Genomic DNA, 24,554 nt, shown 5'->3' with positions numbered 1-24,554 from the left:
TTCTCCCGCTTCCACCATCACCTTCACACTGGGTGAGATTTCCAGTAGCCTGTTAACCCACCATTTAACATGCATTTTAAATGTGGGTAGAAATTAGAACACCTGGAGCAAACATATATGGTTAGAGAGAGAATTGTCCAAATATTTTATGTTCTCTTCTACCTAAGCTTGCTTCAGCTGTGCAATGCATCTATCAGTTGCATAAGTTATTGAGAACTATAGTGCAAGAACATGCAAACTCCACACAGGCAGCACAAGAGGTCAGAGTTGAACCTAGTCACTGGAGCTGTGAGACAGCAGCTCTACTAATTGTACCACTATACCACCCTTTGTGGATTAGCGATTAGTACTGCCACAAGTGTGTAGGTTAGTGTTAGAAAGTGGGGTAAATATTGGGAACGTGGGAAGAATAAAAATAGAATTAGCGTTAGAGTTTGCATAAATGGATACTTAATTTTTGGCACTGAGTCAGTGGACCAAAAGGCTTGTCTCTAAGCTGAAAAAGCTATTGCCCCTATAACAGGAAAAGAATGCACTGGCATGGTTGTCTGAGCTGTCAATATGTATGCCTCGGGCACTTTCCCGGATATATGTGGAGTTAATCTGTAACATTTCAGTTTTCCACACAGTCTCACACTGGCACTTGGTATTCAAAATCAGCAGACTACTTTTCACTCTGCTGTTGCATAGAGCCCCAAGCTAGGAGAGCATTCAGCCTTGCTGGGGTGGCAGGTTTCCCTAAGGTCCAAGTTGTCAGCAACTGCAGGCACATTCATTCTCAGCTACTTCATTCAGAGAACATAGAAGAGTACAGCACAGGAGCAAGTCCTTCAGTGTACAATGTGCTGAACTAGTTCATCTAGGAATTAAATGCTTAAATAAACTAATTGCTTCAATTTACGTAATGTCCGTACCCGTCCATTTTCTACATATTCCACCACCTCTCATAGTCTAAAGTTCTGTTGCCTTTCCATTCTTGTCCTTCCTTCTTACTGGAACATAACTGCCTTGTACTGGGTTCTGAATGAGGAGAAGGAAGTGGGTGGGATGAGACAACCTGAACAGCTTCTTTCTGATTGGATTTGTTCATGTGACTTGATCTGGCATCTCTGCCTGTCTTTCCATTGTGCATTCTTACTAGTCTCCTGCTTTCCTGTTAATTTCATATCTATTTATGTTAAAGTGGTCACTAAATTGTCCTGTCTGTCATTTTCAATTGTCTACACAATTTTTGCTTTATTTCTCTTTAGATTACTTCAAATCTTTGCTGATTGCTGAGCCAATCATCAGTTGATCAAAGTTATAGTTCAAGACTCCCTGTGGTAACTTGCAGCATAGCTCTCAATAAAATAATTTAGCAAAGATTACCAGTGACTTCATCAGTTTCCCAAGGGTTTTAAAAAAACATTTTATTCTAAATAGCTGAATATTTCCCAGAGAAGAGGCAGATCAAGTATTCAACCGAATTCTGGAGATATTGATCATGGGTCAGATGCTGAAGCCCTAAGTGACACAAGAAGTTGGAACAGACCAAGCTAATCACAGCTTGAATTAGGACAAAAGGCATGGATCTGTATAAACTAAATTAGAAGTTTAACTGAAGACCTAAAGAAAACACAAGACTACTAAAGGTAATAGAATAATCACAGAGGATGTGAATTTTCAAGGTAAGACTCTATTTAGACGGTTTGAAAATAAAGGATTTGCAGCAGCTTCACAGAATTGCTTCAAGGAAAAGGTGATAGTTCATGGATGCTCGTGAAACTGAAGGCAGTGAATTATCTCATCTCCCAAGTGAATAAACACATTTAAAATAAGATGATAAAGTATGGGGAAAAGGCAGAGAGAAATGTGAGGATAAAATAACTCTTCTAGAGACATGGCAGAGGTGGAGCAACAGCTGACTGGGGTATTGTGTGGTACAGTTCTGTTTTCATAGAAAGATGAAGCTAAGAAGGGAAGAGAATATAAAAAGGCGAGTCTCAAAGATCAGTAGATCAGATAAACATCCTCAAGACCTGACTCTAATCTAAACACAAAAGAAAGGAATTGAAAATGCTGCTGGGTAAAATGTCAAGAAAATGAAAACTGAAAACAACTGACAGAAAAAACACAAACCTTTGAAATAAAACAACAGGCATGAACACAAAAGGAAACAGAGGGAAAGGAGCATATCTGAGGCACAACAAGGCTCACACCATGTGTGGGATAGGTTACAGTCTTAATTAAAGAGATGACACTCAAGTGTCAGATTTCCTGCAATCATGTGAAGCAAAGCACATCACAATCAGAAGCAAACACTTAACTAAAAAACATCCAAAGGAGCAGTTGAGAGAAAGAAATAAATGAAAACTCAATGAGCTGCTACCATCCGGAAAACTGTACCACAGCATAAAAGTCAGGACCAACAGTCTCCAGGACAGCTTCTTCCATCAGGCCATCAGACTGATTAATTCATGTTGATACAATTGTACTTCTATGTTATATTGACTGTCCTGTTGCACATACTATTTATTATAAATTACTGTAAATTGCACATTGGATATTTAGATGGAGACATAACGTAAAGATTTTTACTCCTCATGTATATGAAGGATGTAAGTAATAAAGTCAATTCAATTCAATTAAGGATCAAGAATAACACAAGAGTAATTTCTTCCCTTCCCCACCTTCTTAAATTGGCTTCTTTCTTATTCATTTCCATGGGATGAAGGAAATGAGGTGGCAGATATTCTAGCAAAGCAAGATAAGGATATAATTGTAGTGGCCTCATTGCAAAAAAAGTTGGAGAAAGCCATAATAAGACAATCTATTTGATCACTGTGGCAACAAAATTGTGATTGTGAAAAGGATGGCATTTATATAAAATTCAAAGGGTAGTGGGAACTCAGCTGAGAGATGGGTATAAAAGGAGTAAAGACGTTATACTTATACATTTACATATTGGACATACAAGGTTGAAAAATTCCTTGTTTAGAATCAAAATGACTGATACTGGCATTTGTAGGGAGTGCACTTGTTAAGAAACTGTGCAGCATAGATTGTTTGAATGTAGTTCCTATAAAGTACAAAGGAAACATCTAATTGCTAAATTGAGATCTTTGGGACAGACACAGTTCAACATGGTGTGCCTGTTAGGATATCACTGCCATCGTATTATTTATAAGTGTACATTTGACTTTCTGAAAAGCATTAGACATTGATATTATTTGTTTGTGTGTGTATGTCGGGGGGGGGGGGTGGAATTTGGTATACTTCCTGTCTCTTTGATCCATTCTGTCAGTCATTAAGTGGCGATAATACACCTTACGTTAGTCTATCAACCGTCATTAAATTTCACAAGAATAAGTCCTGATGCAGGATCTCAGCCTAAAATATTGACTCTTTACTCCTCCCCATAGATGCTGATTGACCTGCTGGGTTCCTCCAGCATTTTGTGTGGGCTACTTTGTTTTCAGCATCTGCAGAGTTTCTTGTGTTTGTAGCTTACCCATCAATGTTTTGATTTATAGCCCATTAACATGAATGGATTGCACTTGGGAAAAATGATCAGTCAAATTAAAGCAGTTACTGCATTATGGTGACACAAGAGATTGAAGATGCCAGAAATCTGAAGCAACATACCAAACACTGGCAGAACTCAGCAGGTTAGGCAGCATCTATGGAGGGAAATGGAAAATTGACACTTAAAGCTGAGACTCTTCATAGGACTAGTATTATTGCTTTAGACGATTTCAAACCTAATTTATTATTATTTTATTTTCTATTGCCAAATATAGAAATGAAATGAATTGCTGTTAGAAGTTCTATACATATATCTGATGACTTTCTATATTTATTTTCTATTGTTATTAAAGCTGGACACTTGACAGATTTGCTAAAATGACTTTTCAATCATTGTGACCCATACAGAATGCAGTAGGTATTTTGCCCTTACTCAAGAGTTTTCCCACTTTCTCAAGCTGGACAGACAGATAACTCCAGTCCCGGTGTATCAGTAGTTGAAGATGGTTTTATTCGTCACCAATGTGTTACAGTGCGCAAGGAGCCGGTTTAAAAAGACAGTACTTCTCAACGTTCTAACGAAAGGCAGACTCAGACACTGATCAAAACTTCCTTGACTTCCAACACATTGTTTCTAACAAATAAAATGCACAAATAATATAGAACAATATAAGATGACTGACCTGATGATGAAAAGTCATTGCTTAACAAAGTAATAATGAGTAATCAATAATAGCTGTGAACTTACAATTAAGCAATGTGATCTAGTAATTAGAAATAGAATAACAATCCATATCAGGAAAGACATAGATAGATAGATAGATACTTTATTGATCACAAAGGAAATCACTGTGTCACATTTGCATTACAAGTGCACAGGTATACAAATATATAAACAAGTAAACAAATGAAAAGAAATTCCCTTCAAGTTCCTTGAACTTCTGTCCGACTGACTAGTCACAATTAAATTAAATTAGTTTTACTCTGCTCTGATCAGTTACTTATAAGGTGCATACTTCAGATCCAGCTATCTGGATATTGTTGCAGTCACCACTGTGATCAGTGCGCTTTGCTTTAGAGATCACCATATTTCCTTCTGACTAAAAAATAAACTCATTGGAAGCTTTTCCACTGAGGAAGAGGTAAGTGATTTCAGTGTTATCATTTTTTAATTACAAATGTTTGCATATGAATGGAAAATAGCAATGTTAATGATATACTAATTTCTAATGTTACAGGATCCTGTCAATGACTTGAGAATTTTTACTACTTTTCAGGTTGCTGTAGTATTGGTCATCACAATATAAGAAGGATGAAGTAAAGTTAGAGGGGGTGCTGAAAATATTCACAAAGATGTCTGGATTGCAAAATATTCACAAGGATGTAGGATGCAAAACTGGGCTGAGAAGTGGTAGATGGAGTTCAATCCAGGTAAGTGTGAAGTGGTTCATTTTGGTGGGTCAAATATAATGGCAGAATATAGTATTAATGGTAAGACTCTTGGCAGTGTGAAGGATCAGAGGGATCTTGGGGTCCGAGCCCATTAGACACTCAAAGCTACTTCGCAGATCAACTCTGTAGTTAAGAAGTCATATGGTGCGTTGGCCTTCATCAATCGTGGGATTGAGTTTAGGAGCCGAGAGGTAATTTTGCAGCTGTATAGGACCCTGATCAGACCCCACTTGGAGTACTGTGCTCATTTCTGGTTGCCTCACTACAGGAAGGATGTGTTAAGCATAGAAAGGGTGCAGAGGAGATTTACAAGGATGTTGCCTGGATTGGGGAGCATGCCTTATGGGAATAGGTTGTGGGAACTCAGCCTTTTCTCCTTGGAGCGATGGAGGATGAGCGGTGACCTGATAGAGGTGTACAAGATAATGACAGTCATTGATTGTGTGGATAGTCAGAGGCTTTTTCCCAGGGCTGAGATGGCTAGCATGAGAGGGCACAGTTTTAAGGTGCTTGGAAATAGGTACAGAGGAGATGTCAAGGGTAAGTTTTTTACACAGAGAGTGGTGAGTATGTGGAATGGGCTGCCAGCGATAGTGGTGGAGGTGGATATGGTAGTCTTTTAAGATACTCCTGGATAGGTACATGGAGCTTAGAAAAATAGAGGGTTATGGGTAACCCTAGATAATTTCAAAGGACATGTTCGGCACAGCGTTGTGGGCTGAAGGGCGTGTAATGTGCTGCAGGTTTTCTGTGATTGGAGAGCTTGAGTTATCAGGAGCAATTCTGTTTTCCCTGGAGTGAAGGAGGCTGAGAGGTGACATGATGGAGACCATAACACCATAACTGGAATTAATTCCAGCCATAACCAATTTCCCAAAAGACTTTATTACAGTAGATGCGAATGCTACTAGGTGCCAGAGTTTGAGTACTCATCTTGAACACCAAAATAATTGCAGCCCTGCTGAAGCAGGTGGGAACCTCAGACCAGCAGGGAGAGTTGAAGATGTTTTTGAATACTCCAGCAAATTGGTTGGTGCAAATTTTCAGTAGATGGCCAGATGTATTTTGCTAACCATTTGCTTATTGTACTAAAATAAAAGCACTTTCAAAATTGTCAATAAAATACAAAGTTGAATACTGTAGACATGAAATTATTCAGTAAACTTGTATGGTCCCATCTTCATTCAGCTTCAACTTTTCTCACTGCTGTCAAACATATATATTATTTTAAATAACATCATGTAATTTAGTGAGTCTTTGCTCACAGGCATATTCAGAACCTACAGATTTAAAGAGAGCGATTAGCACTCAATATTCCCCACAATCATATTACCTCCAGGGCAACAACTAAGTTTCAATGTGCTCTGATGCAGCTGCTCAATTTACCTGTATAAATTTGTTAAAGAATTCTGGATGAACTCAAGCAACATTAAAGAGCAAAGATTTGTTCCACTTAATTTGTTGAAATGCATGAGTTGTCACGTTGACCAGAAAGGCATCAGTATTTGCAAACAAAGTAGCTTTTGAAATGCATTTTCCTAATCATTTCGATTTTATACTAAAATAAAATAATAATATCCTGGCGATAGCAAGTCAGCTCGCATTTGCAGAAAGAGAAAAACAAGTTAACATTTCTGGTCAATTGGATTTTATTCAGGTTATGTGATAAGGAATTTGTGTACTATCTAGATTAGAAGCAAAGGAACAGAAAGAATCAGAATATCCAGAAATAGATATGAAAATAAATGTATTAGGCTATGTGCTGTTAGACAAATTAACTTAGAGACTATTAATAGATTTTAACCGTTGAATAAGGGTTTGCATATACTTTCCAAATACAAGAAAATCCACAGATGCTGGAAATCTAGAGCAACACACATAGAATGCTGAAGGAACAGCAGGCCAGGCAGCATCTATGGAGAAGAGTAAACCTTCAACGTTTTGGGTCATCAGGACTGGTGAAGGTTCTCTCCCTTCCATAGATGCTGCCTAGCCTGCTGAGTTCCTCCAGCATTTTGTGTGTGTTGTGTGTACTATATCTTGTGATGAATTTAATTAATATTTATTAAGCAACTAAATTGTGATGATAAGTAAGAGAATGCGAATTCAGAGTAACTAATATTTTTGCTTCTTTTCTTCTTTTAAAAGGTTAAGTGAAATGGAAAAGGCAGCCAGTTATGACCAATGAGAGGAAGCTATTGCTGGAGCTCCTTTCAAAAGATGCTGAATGACGATCTGAGATAAAATATGATGAACGTCAGGATAATTTTTAAGTAGTTCATAAAAGAAGAAGTTACTCTCAGGTTAGAGGAGCAACACCTCATATTCTGTTTGGTTAGCATGATGGCATGAACATTGATTTCTCTAACTTTTGCCAATTTCTTCTCCTCCCCCTCCCCATCCCTCTTCTTCCATTCCTCACTCTGGCTCCTTTTACCTCTTCTTTTCTCCTTATCTGCCTATCACCTCCCCTGGTGTTCCTCCTCCTTCGCTTTCTCCTATGGTCCACTCTCCTCTCCTATCAGATTCCTTCTTCTTCAGCCTCTTTACCTTTTCCACTTATCACCTCTGAGCTTCTCATTTCATCCTCCCTCACCACTTGGCTTCACCTATCACCATCTAGTTTATCCTCCTTTCCCTCCCTTCACCCACCTTATTCTGGCTTCTTCCACCTTCCTTTCTAGTCCTGATGAAGTGCCTTGGCCTGAAATTTCCTCCAGTAATTTAAATGTGTTATTTTGCATTTCCTACATTTCTTATTTTAATAAAAAAAAGAATATGGATTTCAGTTAATCTGTTTGAATTCCTTAATAGGAGTTAATTATTTTGGCTTTGGAGAATGATTTTAAATTACTCAAACTGCTTACAGCTACCTTTTAAATTTGAGTTACATATATGACTTGGTAGTTTGGTTTACATGGCCACTGGAGGTAAAGCACCTGAAGTGGGTAACTGTACTGTTTCCACTGACCAGTTCCTTGAATCAAATTTTCAGAACTGTTTTCATTTATATTTAATGCTACCTAGTGAGTGTCGGAAACGAGAACAGGAGTCATGATAGGCACAAGGGGGAGAAAAAAATTATTCAACCTATTCTAAATTTCCCTTCAGATTGGGAATGGTGCTGGAAGTAAATATACAGGAGGGTTGCATAAAGAAAAATGCAAATACCTAATGCTATTGTTAAAGTTTTCATTTATACATTGTTCAGTCTTAATTGCCCCTGATGGAACAGTGGCAACTTAACCAAACTAGCCCATAAGGCAAGGGACTTCTACAATGCTGTTAGGTCAGGAGCTTGAGGAATCTGATTTGACAATGATCGAGGAACAATAAAGGAGACTTGCATGAAAATTCAAGTTCATAGATTTCCATTACCCCTCCTGTCTTTGTCCTTGTGGTAAACATTATAGGTTTAGGAGGGGCTTATTAAAGATGCCTTGGTGGGTTGCTTCGATGCAACTTTTATAAAGCAAATATTGTAACTGCTCTGTGCTGTTGGGTAGTAAGGAGCAACTATTCAATGTGATTGAGTAAATAGGTAGATCAGGTGTATCAAAAGTTACAGGTGGTCTTGGTCATCGGTTAAGTTGGCTGAGGAATGGCAAGTAGTTTTAAGTTCAGATTTGTGTGAGGTGTTACATTTAAGGGAGTCAAACCAGGGTAGGGCATACTATAAATGCTGGGGCCCTGGAGAGTACTCTGAAACAAAGGGATCTAAGAGTGCAGGTACATAATTCACTGAAAGTGGCACCACAGGTAGACAGGATGGTGAGTTAATAGCTGAATTATTAACAGGAGACTGGCCAGCCTTCAATGTCTTCAATTTCATTTGTAAGGCATACTTCAAATGAACAACTGTGATTTATTACTTTGCGGTTTGCTTTCTATTGTGGCTAATTTCAAGGTAAATATTATACCTTTGCCCTTCTTGGTACAGAACAATGCTTGATGGAATCTATCTCATATTGGTTCAGAGGATATTGAACTTACCGACAGCCCAGTGGAATTTTGAAAAACACAGTCACATAATTGGCACTTCGCTCATGTCACTCAAACATTCTAATTTGTGCTCTATGATATGGGTTTCTTAAGTTCGCAAGGTACTACAGATCTGTTTGAGGAATGCTTAGATAATTCTGGAGTGATTGAGGATAGTGTATTGTACAAGCAACAGTTTAAAAGGTTTTGTAAAGACAATCAGTTTGGCCATGAAATTACTTCACGAGAAAACCTGCAAATGCTGGAAATCCAGAGCAACACACACAAAATGCTGGAGAAACTCAGCAGATCAGGCAGCATCCATGAAAGAGAGTACAGTCGACGTTTTGTGCCAAGGCCCTCAGGGTCATATGGCATTTTATGTGTGTTAATTCAGGGTCTCAGGCCAAAATGTCAACTGTTTACTCTTTTCCATGGATGCTGCCTGATCTACTGAGTTCCTCCAGCATTTTGTGTGTTACTTCAATCTTCAATTGTTGCCTGCTCTGCCATTCGATAAAGCTATGGCTGATATTTTACCTCAGCACCACTAACTCAAAGTTCCTCAAATCACTGAATACCTAAATATCTATTGATCTATCTTGAATTTGCTCAACAGTGGAGATTCCACAATCTACTATATGTAGAGATCTCCAAAAATTCATTACTTTTTCTGTTGTTCCATCTAGTTCTGGGCCGTACAAGCCACACATAGAAAACTGATCAATGTTATAGAAGTCATGCAACTAAACCAGTAACGTAAGTCCAGAGTCAGAGTCCATGTCTACTCCTCAACAAAGCAGCGAGCAGTATCTAGAAAGAGTTAGCTTGCACTGCTTTCTTTAGTGCCATTGCTGGTTCGCTTGCCTATAGCTACTGATGAGACCCAAAGCCAGACAATAGAAAAAAGATGGAACTTGAAATACTCCTTTATTCGGTAAATCCACTCAACTACAAAATCTCAAATTCAAAGCACCTTCCTCTTGAAGATGTTTATCTGCAGGATTGATTTGGATTGGAACAACTTTTTCACACTAGTGATCAGTCCTTCTTATCTACTTTCTTGTTGTGATGTTGCTTATGGCTGAACTGGTGCTGGTGGTTAGTTCAGTCAGGGTAAATTGAATGTCTCATGGAGGAGATGAAAGCCCAACTCTGTGTTTGTACTTCTGCCTGATGAACTTCCTGTACCTTTGGCTGACCAAGATGAAACTGTTTCAGAACTTTTGGTCGAAGTCTTTGTGGAAGTACTATTCTGTCTCCAAGCATTAGGCAGGAGTCCACTGTTGAGAGTGATGTATGGCATTGGTGAGAGGATACGAAATCTTTCTCAGTCTTGACTGGCTATCCATCAATGAGGTATCTGGAGATACTAAAGAAGAAGATCTGTAATTGTTTCTGCTCTTGTCGACCATCACCATTAGACCTTCAACAGTGTCCAATACAACCTGATGGACTTCAGAATCCATTAAAATTGTATCCACAACCATCTTCATTTTCAGTAACAAGCTGATTCATAAGTCTGGAGAGGGCATCCACCTGACCAAATTCCTGGATTGATACGTACTTGATTTTGAAATTGTAGGCTAATAACTTCGCTGTTCCCCTTTGTAGAGTGTTAGCTGTATACACTGGGATGCCCTTTTTAGATCTGAAGATGGACAACAGTGGCTTGTAGCCAGTAAAGAGAGTAAAGCATCTGCTATTAAACATCTTGTGGAATTTCTTCACAGCAAAAAATTATTCTCAATGTTTCCTTTTTGATTTGTCTAATCTGGTCAGGGATCTGGCTGCATGCATGACAGCTTTCTCAGAATCATCAGGGAAGATATGGGATAGATGTAGGATGTTGAGTAGGGCATTGAGTGTTTCCCTCAGCTGCTGCATTCCTGGGAGAAATGCTGAATAATGACTGATGATGCCCAAAAATGATTGTAAAGTGCTGACATCTAATGGTAGAGGCATCTTTAAGATAGCAGTGATGTTTTCCGCATCTGGGCGATGACTGTGCTCATCTATGATGAATCCCAGACATTTGATTGAAGACATCAGGAGGCTGCGTATTTCTGCCCAGACTTGCAATCTAATGTCGTGTAGTTTGTGGTCCAGACGTTGGCATAGTTCTGCTTGACCCAAGCCTGTCACAATGATGTCGTCATTGATGTGGTCAACACTGTCAATACCACTCAGCATGCCATTCATAAGCTGTTGTAAAATTGAAAGGCAGACAGAGAATGGTAGACAATCCCATATGTGTTGTAATGGTGAGAAGCTCCTGTGAATTTTCAGCCACTTCTAGCTGAAAGCGATCACTATTCAGTTTTACAATTGATAATGGATACAGGAGTGTCTCCAGAGCCGCATTGAGACCAGTTGAGAAGCCTGCACATAACCTCACTGTACCATTGGCTTTCTGGCTAATGACTATTGGAGCTGCCCAATGTGAGCAGCTGACAACTTTGATCACATTAACTTGTTGAAGACAATCTGGCTCCTGCTTTACACTTGGTAAGGATGCGCATGGTAGCGGTTTTTTGGGACGGAAAATTGGCTTTGCGTCTGGATGGAGATGGAGTCTGCTTTCAATTTGGTGCAACAAGCTAAACGTTCTTGAAACACTGCTGCATAGCACTGTTCCAGTTATTTTATGGTCACACATAATGGTTGTACGGCATGATTTGAATGGCCTATGTCTTTGTATAGACCTCATCCAGAGGGATGCTCCAGAGATCAAACTTTTCCATCCAGTCAAAGACAAGGACACTCAGACCTGGAAAGTCTGTTAATTGACCCACAGCATTGACTTGGTTCCATCCCATGCACTGCAGGCGGAATGATGAGTTGATTTCACTGATGGAAACCCAAGTGCCTGCCATATGCATTTGGAGATAATGGTGATGTCTAATGCCTATTGAGCTGCAGTTTAGCCAACTGATTGTTGATAAATATGTTTACGTACCTTCCCCTGGAGGTGAAGTCAACTTTCAACGTGACCATTAAATTCTTTGTAAATTTAGATGGCTTTTGAAGCTCCTTGTCCTTGTGTGTCAATGGCCTAGAAAACTATGAAGGACGGCAAAAGACTTCTTTGCAATCACGGCATTGGCATTTGGTGCAAATGTGTTTCTTGTATTGCCATTTTCCTGTGTAATGCCACACAACTCAGTTCCAAACAAGCTGTGTTTGTCCACTTGGAGACCTGCTTAGTGTTGATGCATGGACCATTGGAAACTGCTTTGACATGGTTCTGTTTAACAAGTCAGGTTGATCCAACACCGATGTTCTTGAGTGACAGCTTGTAAAGTCATATCGGGTTCTCGCTCCAGTGTGGCCAGGCAGAAAAAAATGGACACAATACTTCAAATGTGACCCCACTAACATATTGCACAACTAAAGTAAAATCTCCCGTCTGCTATACTCAATACACTGACTAATGAAAACAAGTGTCAAAAGCCTTCTTCACCACACTGTCTATCTCTACAATACTCCCCATGGCCCTACCATTCATTGTGATTCTCCGACCCTGATTTGACATTCCAAAACGCAGTACCTTGTACTTACCCAAATTAAACTTCATTTGCCATCCTTCAGCTCATTTACTTAGCTGGTCAAGATCCCCCTATAAGTTTTGGTAACCTTCCATGATACCACCTATTTGAGCATCACCTACGAACTTATTAACCATGTCTTATAGAGTCTTACCCAAGTCATTAACATAGATGACAAATGACCGTGGCTTAACACTGACCCATGAGGCACACTACTAGTCACTGGCCTCCAGTCCAAGAAACAAATTTCCACCATCATCCTTTCTTTCCTACCATCAAGCCAATTGTGTTTCTGATTAGGCACAGATATTGAGAGTAATAGAGTTCTGCTTAAGATCAAGCATGCAAAAGCAAATCAATATTAACAATGCAATGCATCTACCTTACAATCACATGATTTGCAAACTACAAACCTAAATTATCATTATCAATCAAAGTTTGAAGTTAACAATGAAATTATATTCTAGCCTTTTTGGATATTATTGGTTGAGTAAGGAGAAAATCCACTGTAATATTGTTATTCTGTAGCAGAGTCAAAGAACACGGCAGTACAGAAAAGGCTCTTCAGCCCATCTAGTCTATACCAAACCATTAATCTGCCTAGTCTCATTGACAGGCACTCGGACCATAGCCATTCATAACCCTCTCTTCCACATACCTATCCAAAGTGTGCTGACTGGCTGCATTATGGCCTGGTAGGGGAGCACCAATGTCTTTGAACAGAAAATCCTAGTGGATTCGGCCCAGTACACCACGAGTAAAACCCTCCCAACCATTGAGCACATCTACATGAAACGTTGCCATAGAAAAGCAGCGTCCATCATCAAAGATCCTCACCACCCAGGCCATGTACTTTTCTCGCTGCTGCCAACAGGTAGAAGGTACAGGAGCCTCAGGACTTGCACCAGCAGGTTTAAGAACAGTTACTACCCCTCAACCATCAGGCTCTTGAACAACAGTGGATAACTACTCTCATTTAAGGTCTCTTTCATCTTGTTATTTCACACTCATTATTTATCGCTATTTATTTATATATGCAGTTGCAGTTTGTTGTCCATTGATCCTGTTTACAGTTACTGTTCTATAAATTTGCTAATTCTGCGCGCAGAAAAAGAATCTCAGCATTGTATGTGGTGTCAAGTATGCAGTCTGATAATAAATTTTACTTTAAACTTTGAACTTTTGAACTTTGATTTCTCTTGAATGTTGAAATCCACTCCACATCCATCACTTGTGCTCTTAGCTCATTCCACATTCTCACCCCCCGAGTGAAGAAATTTCCCATTTTGTTCCCCTTAAATATTTCACATTTCATCCTAAACCTGTCACCTCTAGTTCCAATTTCAGTGGAAAAAGTCTGCTTGCATTTACCCTATCTTTCCCCCTCATAAATTTACGTTCCTCTATCAAATCTCCCCTCAATCTTCTATATTCTTGGGACAAAGTCCTAACCTTTACAATATTTCCGTATAATTCAGACCCTCAAGACCCAGCAACATCCTTGTAAATTTTCTCTGCACTCTTTCAATTTTATTAAGGTGACGAAAGCAGCGCACAATATTCCACATTAGGCCTCACCAACATCTCATACAACTTCAACATAGCATCCTAACTCCTGTACTCAATACATTGGTTTATGAAGGCCAATGTCCAAAGGCTTTCTTTGAGACCCTATTTGCCTGTGATGCCACTTTTAATAAATTATGCACCTGTATTTCCAGATTCCCTTGTTCTACTTCTCTCCTCAGTGCCCGACTGTTTACTGTGTAAGACTGACCCTAACAAAAAGCATCACCTCACATTTGTCTGCATTAAATTCCATCTGCTATCTTTCAGCCAATTTCACCAGCAGGTCCAAATCCCACTGCAAGCTTCCCCAGTCTTCCTTGCTGTCCACTACATTCTGGTGTCAACTACAAATGAACCAGTCAACCACATTATCATCCAGATTGCCGCTAAAGATGACAAACAACAACGGACACAGCACTGATCTCTGTGGCACTCCACTAGTCACAGGCATCCAGTTCAAAAGGCAACCATCTACCACCATCTCTATGGTTCTTCTGCAAAGCCAATATCTAATCCAGTTTACTACTGCAGCTGGAATGCCAAGTGACTGAACCTTCTTGACCAACCTCTCATGCGGGACCTTGCCAAATGCCTTGCTGAAGTCCATGTAGACAACATCCGCAGTCTTGTCTTCATCTGCTTTCCTGGTAATTTCTTCAAAAAACTCTATAAGATTGGTTAGACACGACTTACCACACACAAAGCCATGTTGATTATCCCTAAGCAGTCCAAATACTTATAAATCCTGTCCTTTCAAATACCCTCTAATTACTTTCCCACTACTGATGTCAGGGTCATTGGCTTAAAATTTTCTGACTTATTTTTAGACTGTTTCTTAAAGGATGGAACAACATTGGCTATCCTCTAATCCTCTGGCACCTCACCTGTCACTAAGGATGATTTAAATATCTGTGCTAGGGTCCCAGCAATTTCTGCACTTGCCTCCCACAGGATCTGAGCGAACACCTTGTCAGGCCCTGGGGATTTATCACCTTAATTTGCCACAAGACAGCAAACTGTAAGATGGCCCATGACCTCATTGCTGCGTGGCCTCACATCTATAGTCTGTCTCCTGAGTATACACAGATGCAAAAAAATCCTTTTAAGATTTCCCCTGTCTCTTTCAGCTCCAAGCATAGATTACCACTCTAATCTTCCAGAGGACCAATTTTGTTCCTTTGCTATCCTTTTGCTCTTAATATATCTGTAAAAGCCCTGAGGATTCTCCTTCACCTCGTCTGCTACAGCAACTTCATCTCTTTTTTTAGCCCTCCCGATTTCCTTCTTAAGTGTTCTCTTGCATTTCTTATACTCCTCAAGTACTTTATTTGATCCTGCCTGCCTAAATCTGCCATGCATCTCCTTTTTTAACTTAACCAGGGCCTCAGTATCTCTCGAAAACCACAATAGCAGTTTGTAAGTTGATACTCAGCTAACTTTTTGTCCTTGAAGTGTATTGACATTCAACGACAGCTATTTCATTAACCTGGAAGTGTATGGAACAAACAAGGAAAACAATTTGAGAAGAGCAGAGTTGTTAATGGCAGAAAATATGACAACTAATCAAATAAAACGATTTTGCCCAGCTTCGGTCATAGAGGTGGAAATTTATGATACAAGTTGCCTCAACTTCATGATTAAGGATTAAGGATTATGAACAGTGAGCCAAAAACTGAAATCAAACTAAGTAATCAAGCTCGAAACAAGAATGTCAGAAGGGAAAGGAAGATTCAGGGAAGACACAGAAATTAAATTAAACGACAAAATAAGCAATTGAGAAATTTAAAAAGCTTTGTTAACGTCTGCTCCTTAAGAAGCTATCAAAAACAAAAACAACTTACATTATTGTAGTGCCTTACATATAAAAAAAGGAAGAACATTTTGTAATTATCTATAAATGCGCTTTAAACTAACCATAAAATGCATACTACTGTATGTGAAAACTAAGGGATAACTGAAAGTGTGCAACTAAATTATGCAACTTCAATGCTTCTCTGTTGCTGTAAGAAAGGTTTGTTATTTTCAGACCTCCAACTGTGATGTATGTTACATTAAGTATTTTCTTACAGAAAATGGCACTTCGAACATCTGCTTCCCATTCTAGTCATACAAGATGTGTGTTCACACCTGAAAATCTTCATCGTAAATCGTGAACTACTCTGCACAATCTTGAGCTGCCAAGCCCTTCAAGTAATAGCCATTGAGGACACTGGCACTTTCAGTTGTTAGAAGGCTATCAATAATTATTTGGATTATCTTCCAGGCCTGTCCGAATTAGCAAATCTTTTGAAATTAGTGCAGTAAAGAATGATGGAATTTTAACCTATTTAGCACTTCTACACCCTCAGGACACTTGTGTAGTTAATACTTTGGTAATATTTAAGTAATATTGCAAATGTATTGTTTGATTAAGCATTCTTGTTTGTTTACATAATTCATTACGGAATGTATGTAACAGTACGTGAATGCCATACGTCATTACACCACCACATCTTAATCGCACACCTCACTAAAGTAAGGACACATTATCGCCAGCTCCGTGTTTTTATTTTAATTTGTTTTATGTTTTGGAGTTACAAAACATAATAACATTCTAGAACACTTTAGCCAGACAAGTACTTTTAAGTAGTCATTGAGAAATAGTGCTCTAAGTCTGCTTCAGCCTCACTTGGGCAACTGAGTGAGCAAACTCAGGACACAGGCTTGCAGTTCCTAAAATACAGTCCTGGGCATGTGATGTGCAAACTCGAAGAGTCAAATAGTACACAGTATTACTTGCACACTGTTGATCTGTTTGGGCCACTAGTACAGAAGCAATCCTTAACTAGAGAGTTAAAAGCTGTTTCTGTGTATGTTATAGGTGATCCAGCTAACATAAGCTGTGGGTGGAGTGCTGAGGCATTGACATTATGACAGTTAAGTCCTAGTTTAGTCAATTCTTTGTGAAACAGAACTATTTCTGAATGTCTGCCCATTGCAACTCCCTTACAAAAACATGAGAAAATATAATAGATTTTAAAATAAAAATTATGTATTTCTATTTCAGCTTCTACTTCAATTGCACATATGTGTTTCAATCTTCACCTTGTGGATTTCAAAATATTAAATTATTTAAAATATTGCATTTTACTTCCTGTTTTGCTGTCTGTGGTAATCCTGAAACATGAATGGCAGAGAAAGAAACAGTTTGTGCTCTTCCCCAGCAACTTCCTGTTGGTTGCTTGAGACTCCAATGAATCACCTCCAATTCAAAGTCTCTATTTCTGAAGTTGCTTCTTCCTTTGATGCCTTTCCCCAGCAGCTTCATCAACACTTCCAAAAAGTAGAGAGGGTTCAGAGAGGGGTGTTGGGAGTCAAGTTAGGGTTAAGGGACAAGGATGTGGGGGAACTAGATGTAAGATTAGGGTTTAGGGACATGGATGTAAAGGAGTTACAGGTCAGGCCTCATCTCCGTGCTTGAAGTCCAGTGACACGGATGGTGATAAAGAACATCTGCAGTCTAGGCCTCCGCTCCGCACTGGAGGACAACAATGTGGGCATCGCTGTTCCGCTTCACACTTGGCCAGTGATGTGGATGGGTTACGAAGGACATCCGTGGATGTTGTACTGTTCCAGGTTGGCGGTTCCCAGGATTGGATGTCCATGGGAGCAGGAAACGTGAGAAGACCTGAGGATTGGTGAGTCGGCATGCCCAGAGTTCGAGCCTGGAGTTTGGAGTCCCGTCATCAGCTAGTCTGGGGATTTATATTGAAGATCAAAGCCTGAAGGTCATTTGGAAGTCCTGTGGCTGAAGTCTGGAGAATGGAGGCCAGTCCTGGAGTTGAAAGACTGTCTGTGCATATGGGTGGGTGGGGGTGGAGAATGGGAAGAAGGGGGTTTATTTTGCTGCTGTTGTTTTTTCTGTTGCTTGTCATGTTCTGCGTTGTTCTGCCGAGCATTGTGGGCATGCTGTGTTGTTGCCAGAATGTGTGACAACACCTAAGGGCTGCCCCCAGCACATCCTTAAGCAAATGCAAACTGCATATTTCATTGTATGTTATCACTTACAGGTAATAAGTAAATCTAAATATCCAACATAGGACACTAGACCTTTTAACTAATTCACCTTCTCCAATCCCACTACCCTCTTATTCCACAATTTGCTCCAGTTTATATTCTGCGAATGTCATCTGGAGGCAATCCACTGCATTCCCCACTCTTAGCCCTTCCTTCTTTCCAACAGCTCAGAACCATAACTTGCACAGGCGTTGGGAAATATACAAGAAGTGGCAGTCACTGAAAATCAGCAACTCAGACACTGGAGCTGAACGCAAGTGAAGTACAATTTTACCAGTGCCCATGCTGTTCCCTGCCAGCACACTGCCATTCATACTGAGAAAATGAGGCCTGAAATCAGACCTTCTTGGTCAGGGGTGCTTGAGGTTATCCAACAGATCCTTTTTCATTTCCTTCACCGTAAGTCAGCACCCTTCCACCACCTGCTGGAATAGCAGAGTGTAGGAGAGCATTGAGGCACATGGGGGGTGGGGGGGGGGTGGTTTTGCCAGTTGGTTGATGCTTGTGTGGTATTTGGCTTGGATTGTTGACGTTTTCTACCATTGTGCAGGTTAGTCAGCTAGTGGCAAAGGCTGAACCCACATAAAAGGCTGAACCATTGGGGTTGCCCACTTAAAGCAAGAGCTAGTAGAGAACCAGTGTCTCCCACGAGCCATAATTTTGATACTTACAGTGTCCCAAATACAAAGCTTAAACTGGACTGAAATATCATTGGAGCTCTCAGAATAATAATATCAACATTGTTTTATTAAAGGTAAAACTTGACAAACCTAATTTTTTTTTTGACAAACCTAATTTTTGACAAACCTAATTTGTCAAACCTAATTTTTTTTTGTGGATGTTGTTAGCTGGGTAGAGAGGAGGAGATGAAAAGAAAGAGTAGATCTGGATGTTTGGAGGACATTTAGTATTGTGTAGTTAAATACAATATTGCTCATATGATTGGGGCTAAGTATTGATAGATGATTCACAGAATATAAAGAGAATTCATTGATAAGAGATGGAGAACATTGGGCGAGTAGAGACATAATATGGAATGTGATGGAAATTCTTTGAGAAAAACATCCATATCATTGATCATTCTGGTGCACTCACAGAGTGAACAAAAAGAAAAGATATCTAGTAACTATGAAGCATTTACTCCAGGTAAGGCAGAAATAGTGGATGACTTTGGAGGAGGACAATTTAGAATATAGAAATATAAGCAATTGGAATATAGAGATCAAATATATAATAATGTTTGTGAACTTACAATGTACTACTACCATCAAAGTCAAGAGTTACCAGTCACACTTCAAGAGCTTTCTGTTATGATTGAAACCGTAGACCAAACTTAGCAACACACACACAAAATGCTGGAGGAACTCAGCAGGCCAAGCGGCATCTACGGAAAAGAATACGGTTGACGTTTTGGGCTGAGACTCTTCATGAGTTCTGATGAAGTGTCTTGGCCCGAAATGCCCACTGTCCTTTTTTCCATAGATGCTGCCTGGCCTGCTGCGTTCCTCCAGTATTTTGTGTGTGTTGCTTGGATTTCCAACATCTGCAGATTTTCTCTTGTTTGCGTAAGAACAAACTTAGATTTACGTCCCACTTTTTACATCCGAAATATTTTGCAATCAGTGAAATGTTTTGAAGTACAATTAGCATGAGAAATTTCAGAAGTGAACGATATCAGCTTCAACATATGTGAAAGAGAGCTCAGAACGTCAGCTGAATATTCGGGATCTAGAGTCATTGACAGGAGCTGCCCTTTGCCAATAGCACAAACATAAACAGGAATTATTCACATCAACATGTTTGTCTCATCACAGCACACTGAATAAGTGACCTAGAGTCAATGGAAAGGAGGATCCACTGTTAAGTTATAAGCATGACAAGTTTTATAACCTCACTGAAATCAAATGGCATTCTGTGCTTCAACTTTAAGAAGAAGAATAAAGGGTGGCTGACAACGTTAGAGAAGAGGAACATTTTCAGGATGCCATTTTACCTTGCATTGTGATTCATCAGGCTTACTCAGGTGGAGATGAAGTAAAGAAAGGATGTGTCATGGGGCATGGGTAGCATACTTTCCTCAACCTCCACAGGAAGGTCTCCTTCTTTACTGCTGAGTCACCTTGCCGATCTGTCTCACTTACCAATGTAAAATGGGCGGCAGTACTGTACATGCAGGAATAATTTGTGTGAATTGCCGTCGTGAAAAGTCTCTGTATCAATTTTAATCTTTAACAGAATGTGCAGAGCTGGGTCAGATGAAATCATGAAGTTATTTCCAAGGGAGTCACAATATGGAAAGGCTGAATGTGAGTGGCAAATATCTCAGAACAGAGCAAGATGATTCCTGGGTATGGCTAAATGATATTGCAGATTGTTTCTCTCACACAGTGGTGTCCATGACTGTGTTTGACCAGCTTGGCAATTAACACTTTTCCAGGGGTCATGTACAGTGACTATAAAATGTATTCACCACCACTACCACAACCCCCCCCCCCCCCCACCGGGAAGTTTTCATGTTTTGTTGTTTTACAACATTGAATCTCAGTGGATTTAATTTGGCTTTTTTTGACACTGATCAACAGAAAAAGACTCTTTTGTGTCAAAGTGAAAACAGATCTCTACAAAGTGATCTGAATTAATTACAAATATAAACTACAAAATAACTTTTCCCCAGATGCTGAGCAGCCTGGATGGAAGGTGTAGACTGTCCCAGTAGAGGTCGGCTGCAGAGGACTTGTGGCTACTTCCATAGTCAGATTGCTGAAGGGATTGGGAGTCCAAGGCCAGGGCCAGCAGCAAGCTACGAAAGAACAATCAGAGGCAGCCGATCGAAGCGGCCACTGGGTATGGATGAAGAGGAGTGATGGCAGCTGGGACCTAAAATGACCCATGGGATGCCAGGTCACACTGTTGGGCCCTTTGGAGATGTAGTGGGCTTAAACTGACAAAACATCTAAGGGGGGGGGGGTCCACCTGATGACCCCTGGGAAGCATCTGCCACCCACCATGTCCCACCTCAAGATCTCTATGCTATGACCCGAGTTACCTTATCAAAGGAATTGAAACATATAGTCCTATGAGCTTGAAGAATTACAAATATAAACCACAAAATAATTGATTTCATTGGTATTCACCACCTTCAAGACAGTATTTAATAGATGCCCCTTTGGTAGCAATTACAGCCTTGAGTCTGTGTGGATAGACCATATCAGCTTTGCGCATCTGGACACTGCAATGTACTGTATCCCCATTCTCCTTTACAATACTGCTCAAGCTCTGTCAGGTTGCATGGGGATCATGAGGGAACAGCACTTTTCAAGTCCAGCCACACATTCACAATTGGATTGAAGTCAGGACTCTAACTTGGCCATTCCAGGACATTAACTTTGTTGTTTTTAAGCCATTCCTGTGTAGCTTTGCCTTTATGCTTGGGTCATTGTCTTGTTGGAAAACAAATCTACTCCCAAGTTACAGTTCTCTTGCAGACCGTATTGGGTTTTTTTTCTCCAGGATTTCCCTGTATTTTGTTGCATTCATTGTACCCTCTACCTTCACAAGCCTTCCAAGGCCTACAGCATGCTTCACGGTAGAGGTGATGTGTTTTTGATGATGTGCGGTGTTTGGCTTACACCAAAAATAGAGTTTAGTCTGATGGCCAAAAAGCTCAATTTTGGTTTTATCAAACCATAGAACATTTTTCCAGCTGACTTCAGAGTCTCCCACATAGCTTCTGGCCAAGATTTCATGTGAGTTTTTTCAACAGTGGCTTTCTCTTTGCCACTCTCCCATTAAGTTGCAACTGGTGAAGCACCCGGAAAACACTTGTTGTATGCGCAGTCTTTTCCATCTCAGCTACTGAAGCTTGTAACTCCTCCAGAGTTGTCATAGGTCTCTTGGTGGCCTCTCTTGCTAGTCCCCTTCTTGTACGATCACTCATTTTTTGAGGACGGCCTGCTTTAGGCAGATTTACAGCTCTGCCATATTGCCATATTCTTTCCATTTCTTGATGATTGACTTAACTGTACTCCAAGGGATATTCAGTGTCTTGGAAATTTTCTTGTATCCATCTCCTGACTTGTGCTTTTCAATAACCTTTTTGCAGAATTGCTTGGAGTGATCTTTTGCCTTCATGGTGTAGTTTTTGCCAACATACTGACTCACCAGCAGTTGGACCTTCTAGATACAGGTGTATTTTTACCACTATCAGTTGAAACACCTATCTTCATCTAACTAATTATGTGACTTCTAAAACCAATTGGCTACACCAGTGATGATTTGGTGTGTCATATGAAAGGGGGTGAATACTTATGCAATCAATTATTTTGTGTTTTATATTTGTAATTAGTGGAGATCACTTTATAGAGATTTGTTTTCACTTTGACACAGAATAATTTTTTTCTGTTGATCAGTGCCAAGAAAAGCCAAATTAAATCCACTGTGATTCAATGTTGTAAAACAATAAAACATGAAAACTTCCAAGAGGATGAATGCTTTTTAGAGGCACTGTATATATTATTTTTGACCCCCCCCCCACCCCCGTGAGACTGCATGGCTAGCTTAAGTGAAGGTGGGTGTGGGGAATGAAGGATTTGGAAATAGGTCTCAATGTGCCTAAATTGCACCAGTTTATATGCAAGAGGTTTAATAAGGAGGCTGCATTTTAACTTGTATGCAATTTGGAAAATTCGTCTGTTTGTGCCTTTTCCAAACCTCCCACCACACATCACTAAGAGTCATTCTTAATATAATCACGTTACAATGATTAACATCTGGGATAGATTCAGCCAAGAAGGAGTCTTGAATTAAGTTAGTTGGAGTACAGAACTCCATATACAATATAATCAAAACATTTACAGTCCTTTTCTGACATGTTAGTCCATGGTCTCCTCTACTGTTGCGATGAGGCCATACTCAGTTTGGAGGACCAACACCTTATATTCTGTCTGGGTAGCCTCCAACCTGGTGGCACGAACATCGATTTCTCAAACTTCTGGTAATCCCCCCCATCCCTCTCCCTCACCATTCCCATTTCTCGTTCTCACATTATCGCCTTTCCTGCCCATCACCTCTCTCTGGTGCTCCTCCTCCTTTTCTTTCTTCCATGGCCTTCTGTCCTCTCCTATCAGATTTCCTTTCTCCAGCCCTGTATCTCTTTCACCAATCAATGTTCCAGCTTACTACACCCCTCCTCACTGCCAGTTTCATCAATTATCTTGCGTTTTTCCTCCCCTCCCCCAACTTTCTTACTCTAACTCCTCATCTTTTTTTCTCCAGTTCTGCAGCAGGGTCTCGGCCTGAAATGTCATCTCTGCCTTTTTCCATAGATGCTGCCTGGCCTGCTGAGTTCCTCCAGCATTTTGTGTGTGTTGCTACAAAACTTTGGGAATTCTTTTTCTTATTTTGCTTTCCCCATAAGACCTTCGATGTTATATAGAAGTCCCAGAAGAACAGATGGATCTCAAAGATCAACCACAGAGAAATATAGCAATTCATAATAAAAGCAAACTGCTACAAGATACATAAGTTACCATGAGTTGGTGTTTTCTCTCTTCTCCGCAGACCGGTTGCTCTTCCTCTCTCATACTCAGAACTCATGGCCGGGCCCTCTCCTTCCATTAGTGTGTAATATTTTCCACTCTCATGGTCCAGAAAGTAACTGGAAGTTTCGGAGCCTTTAATTCCAGCCTTTGCCATCCCATACTTGCCAAAATCGTCACAAGGCACTATCCCCAATTCATCCCTTAAAGAAAAGGGAAAAGAGGTCAAAAACCAACAAGAAGCCAAAGCAAGTTTAACAGCCATCATTTGGCATGTCGGTTGGTATAAAGAGTGTAAAGCTTAGAATCGGAATCAGGTTCATTATTACTGTGCTATAGGACAGGACATTTGTTGTTTTGCACCAGCAACTGATAACAAAGACAAAAATGACTATAAATTACAAAATAAATAAGAAGTGCAAAAAAAAAAAGAATGATGAGGTAGTGTTCGTGGGTTTGTGGGCTGTTCAGAAATTGATGATGGAGTGGAAGAAGGCGGCTGTGAGTGTGACTCTTCAGGCTCCTGTACCTCCTCGCTGATGGTAGTAACAGAAGAGGGCATATCCCTGATGGTGAGGGTCCTTAATGATGAGTCCATAACATGGAGTTCTTGCAACACATCTTCTTGAAGATGTCCTTGAAGTTGAGGTTGGTTTTACTCATGATGGAGATGGCATAATCTATAACCCTCTGCAGCCTCTTGTGATCTTGTGCACTGGAGGTTCCATATCAGGCTGTGATGCAACCAGTGAGAAAGCTTTCCACTATACATTTATAGAATTATTCCACTATACATTTATTTGGACAACTACAGTACATAGATAAAAAAGGTTTAGAGGGATATGGGCCAAACACAGGCAAATAAAATTGGGAATTGTGGTCAGCATGGAACAGTTGTGCTGAAGAG

General features: G+C 40.0%; 1 protein-coding gene across 1 annotated transcript in view; it reads right to left on the bottom strand.

Moving 5' to 3' along the window:
• Nucleotides 1-24,554, bottom strand: part of LOC140204068 (connector enhancer of kinase suppressor of ras 2) — an 807,212-nt gene that overhangs the window by 262,898 nt on the left and 519,760 nt on the right. The window contains 1 exon segment of the mRNA XM_072270362.1: nucleotides 23,628-23,850. Coding sequence (XP_072126463.1) covers nucleotides 23,628-23,850 — 223 coding nt within the window.

This window comes from Mobula birostris, chromosome 10 (genome assembly GCF_030028105.1).
Source record: "Mobula birostris isolate sMobBir1 chromosome 10, sMobBir1.hap1, whole genome shotgun sequence".
NCBI lineage: Eukaryota > Metazoa > Chordata > Chondrichthyes > Myliobatiformes > Myliobatidae > Mobula > Mobula birostris.
Note: the sequence above shows the minus strand (reverse complement) of the source record. Positions and strands in the feature narration are given on the sequence as shown.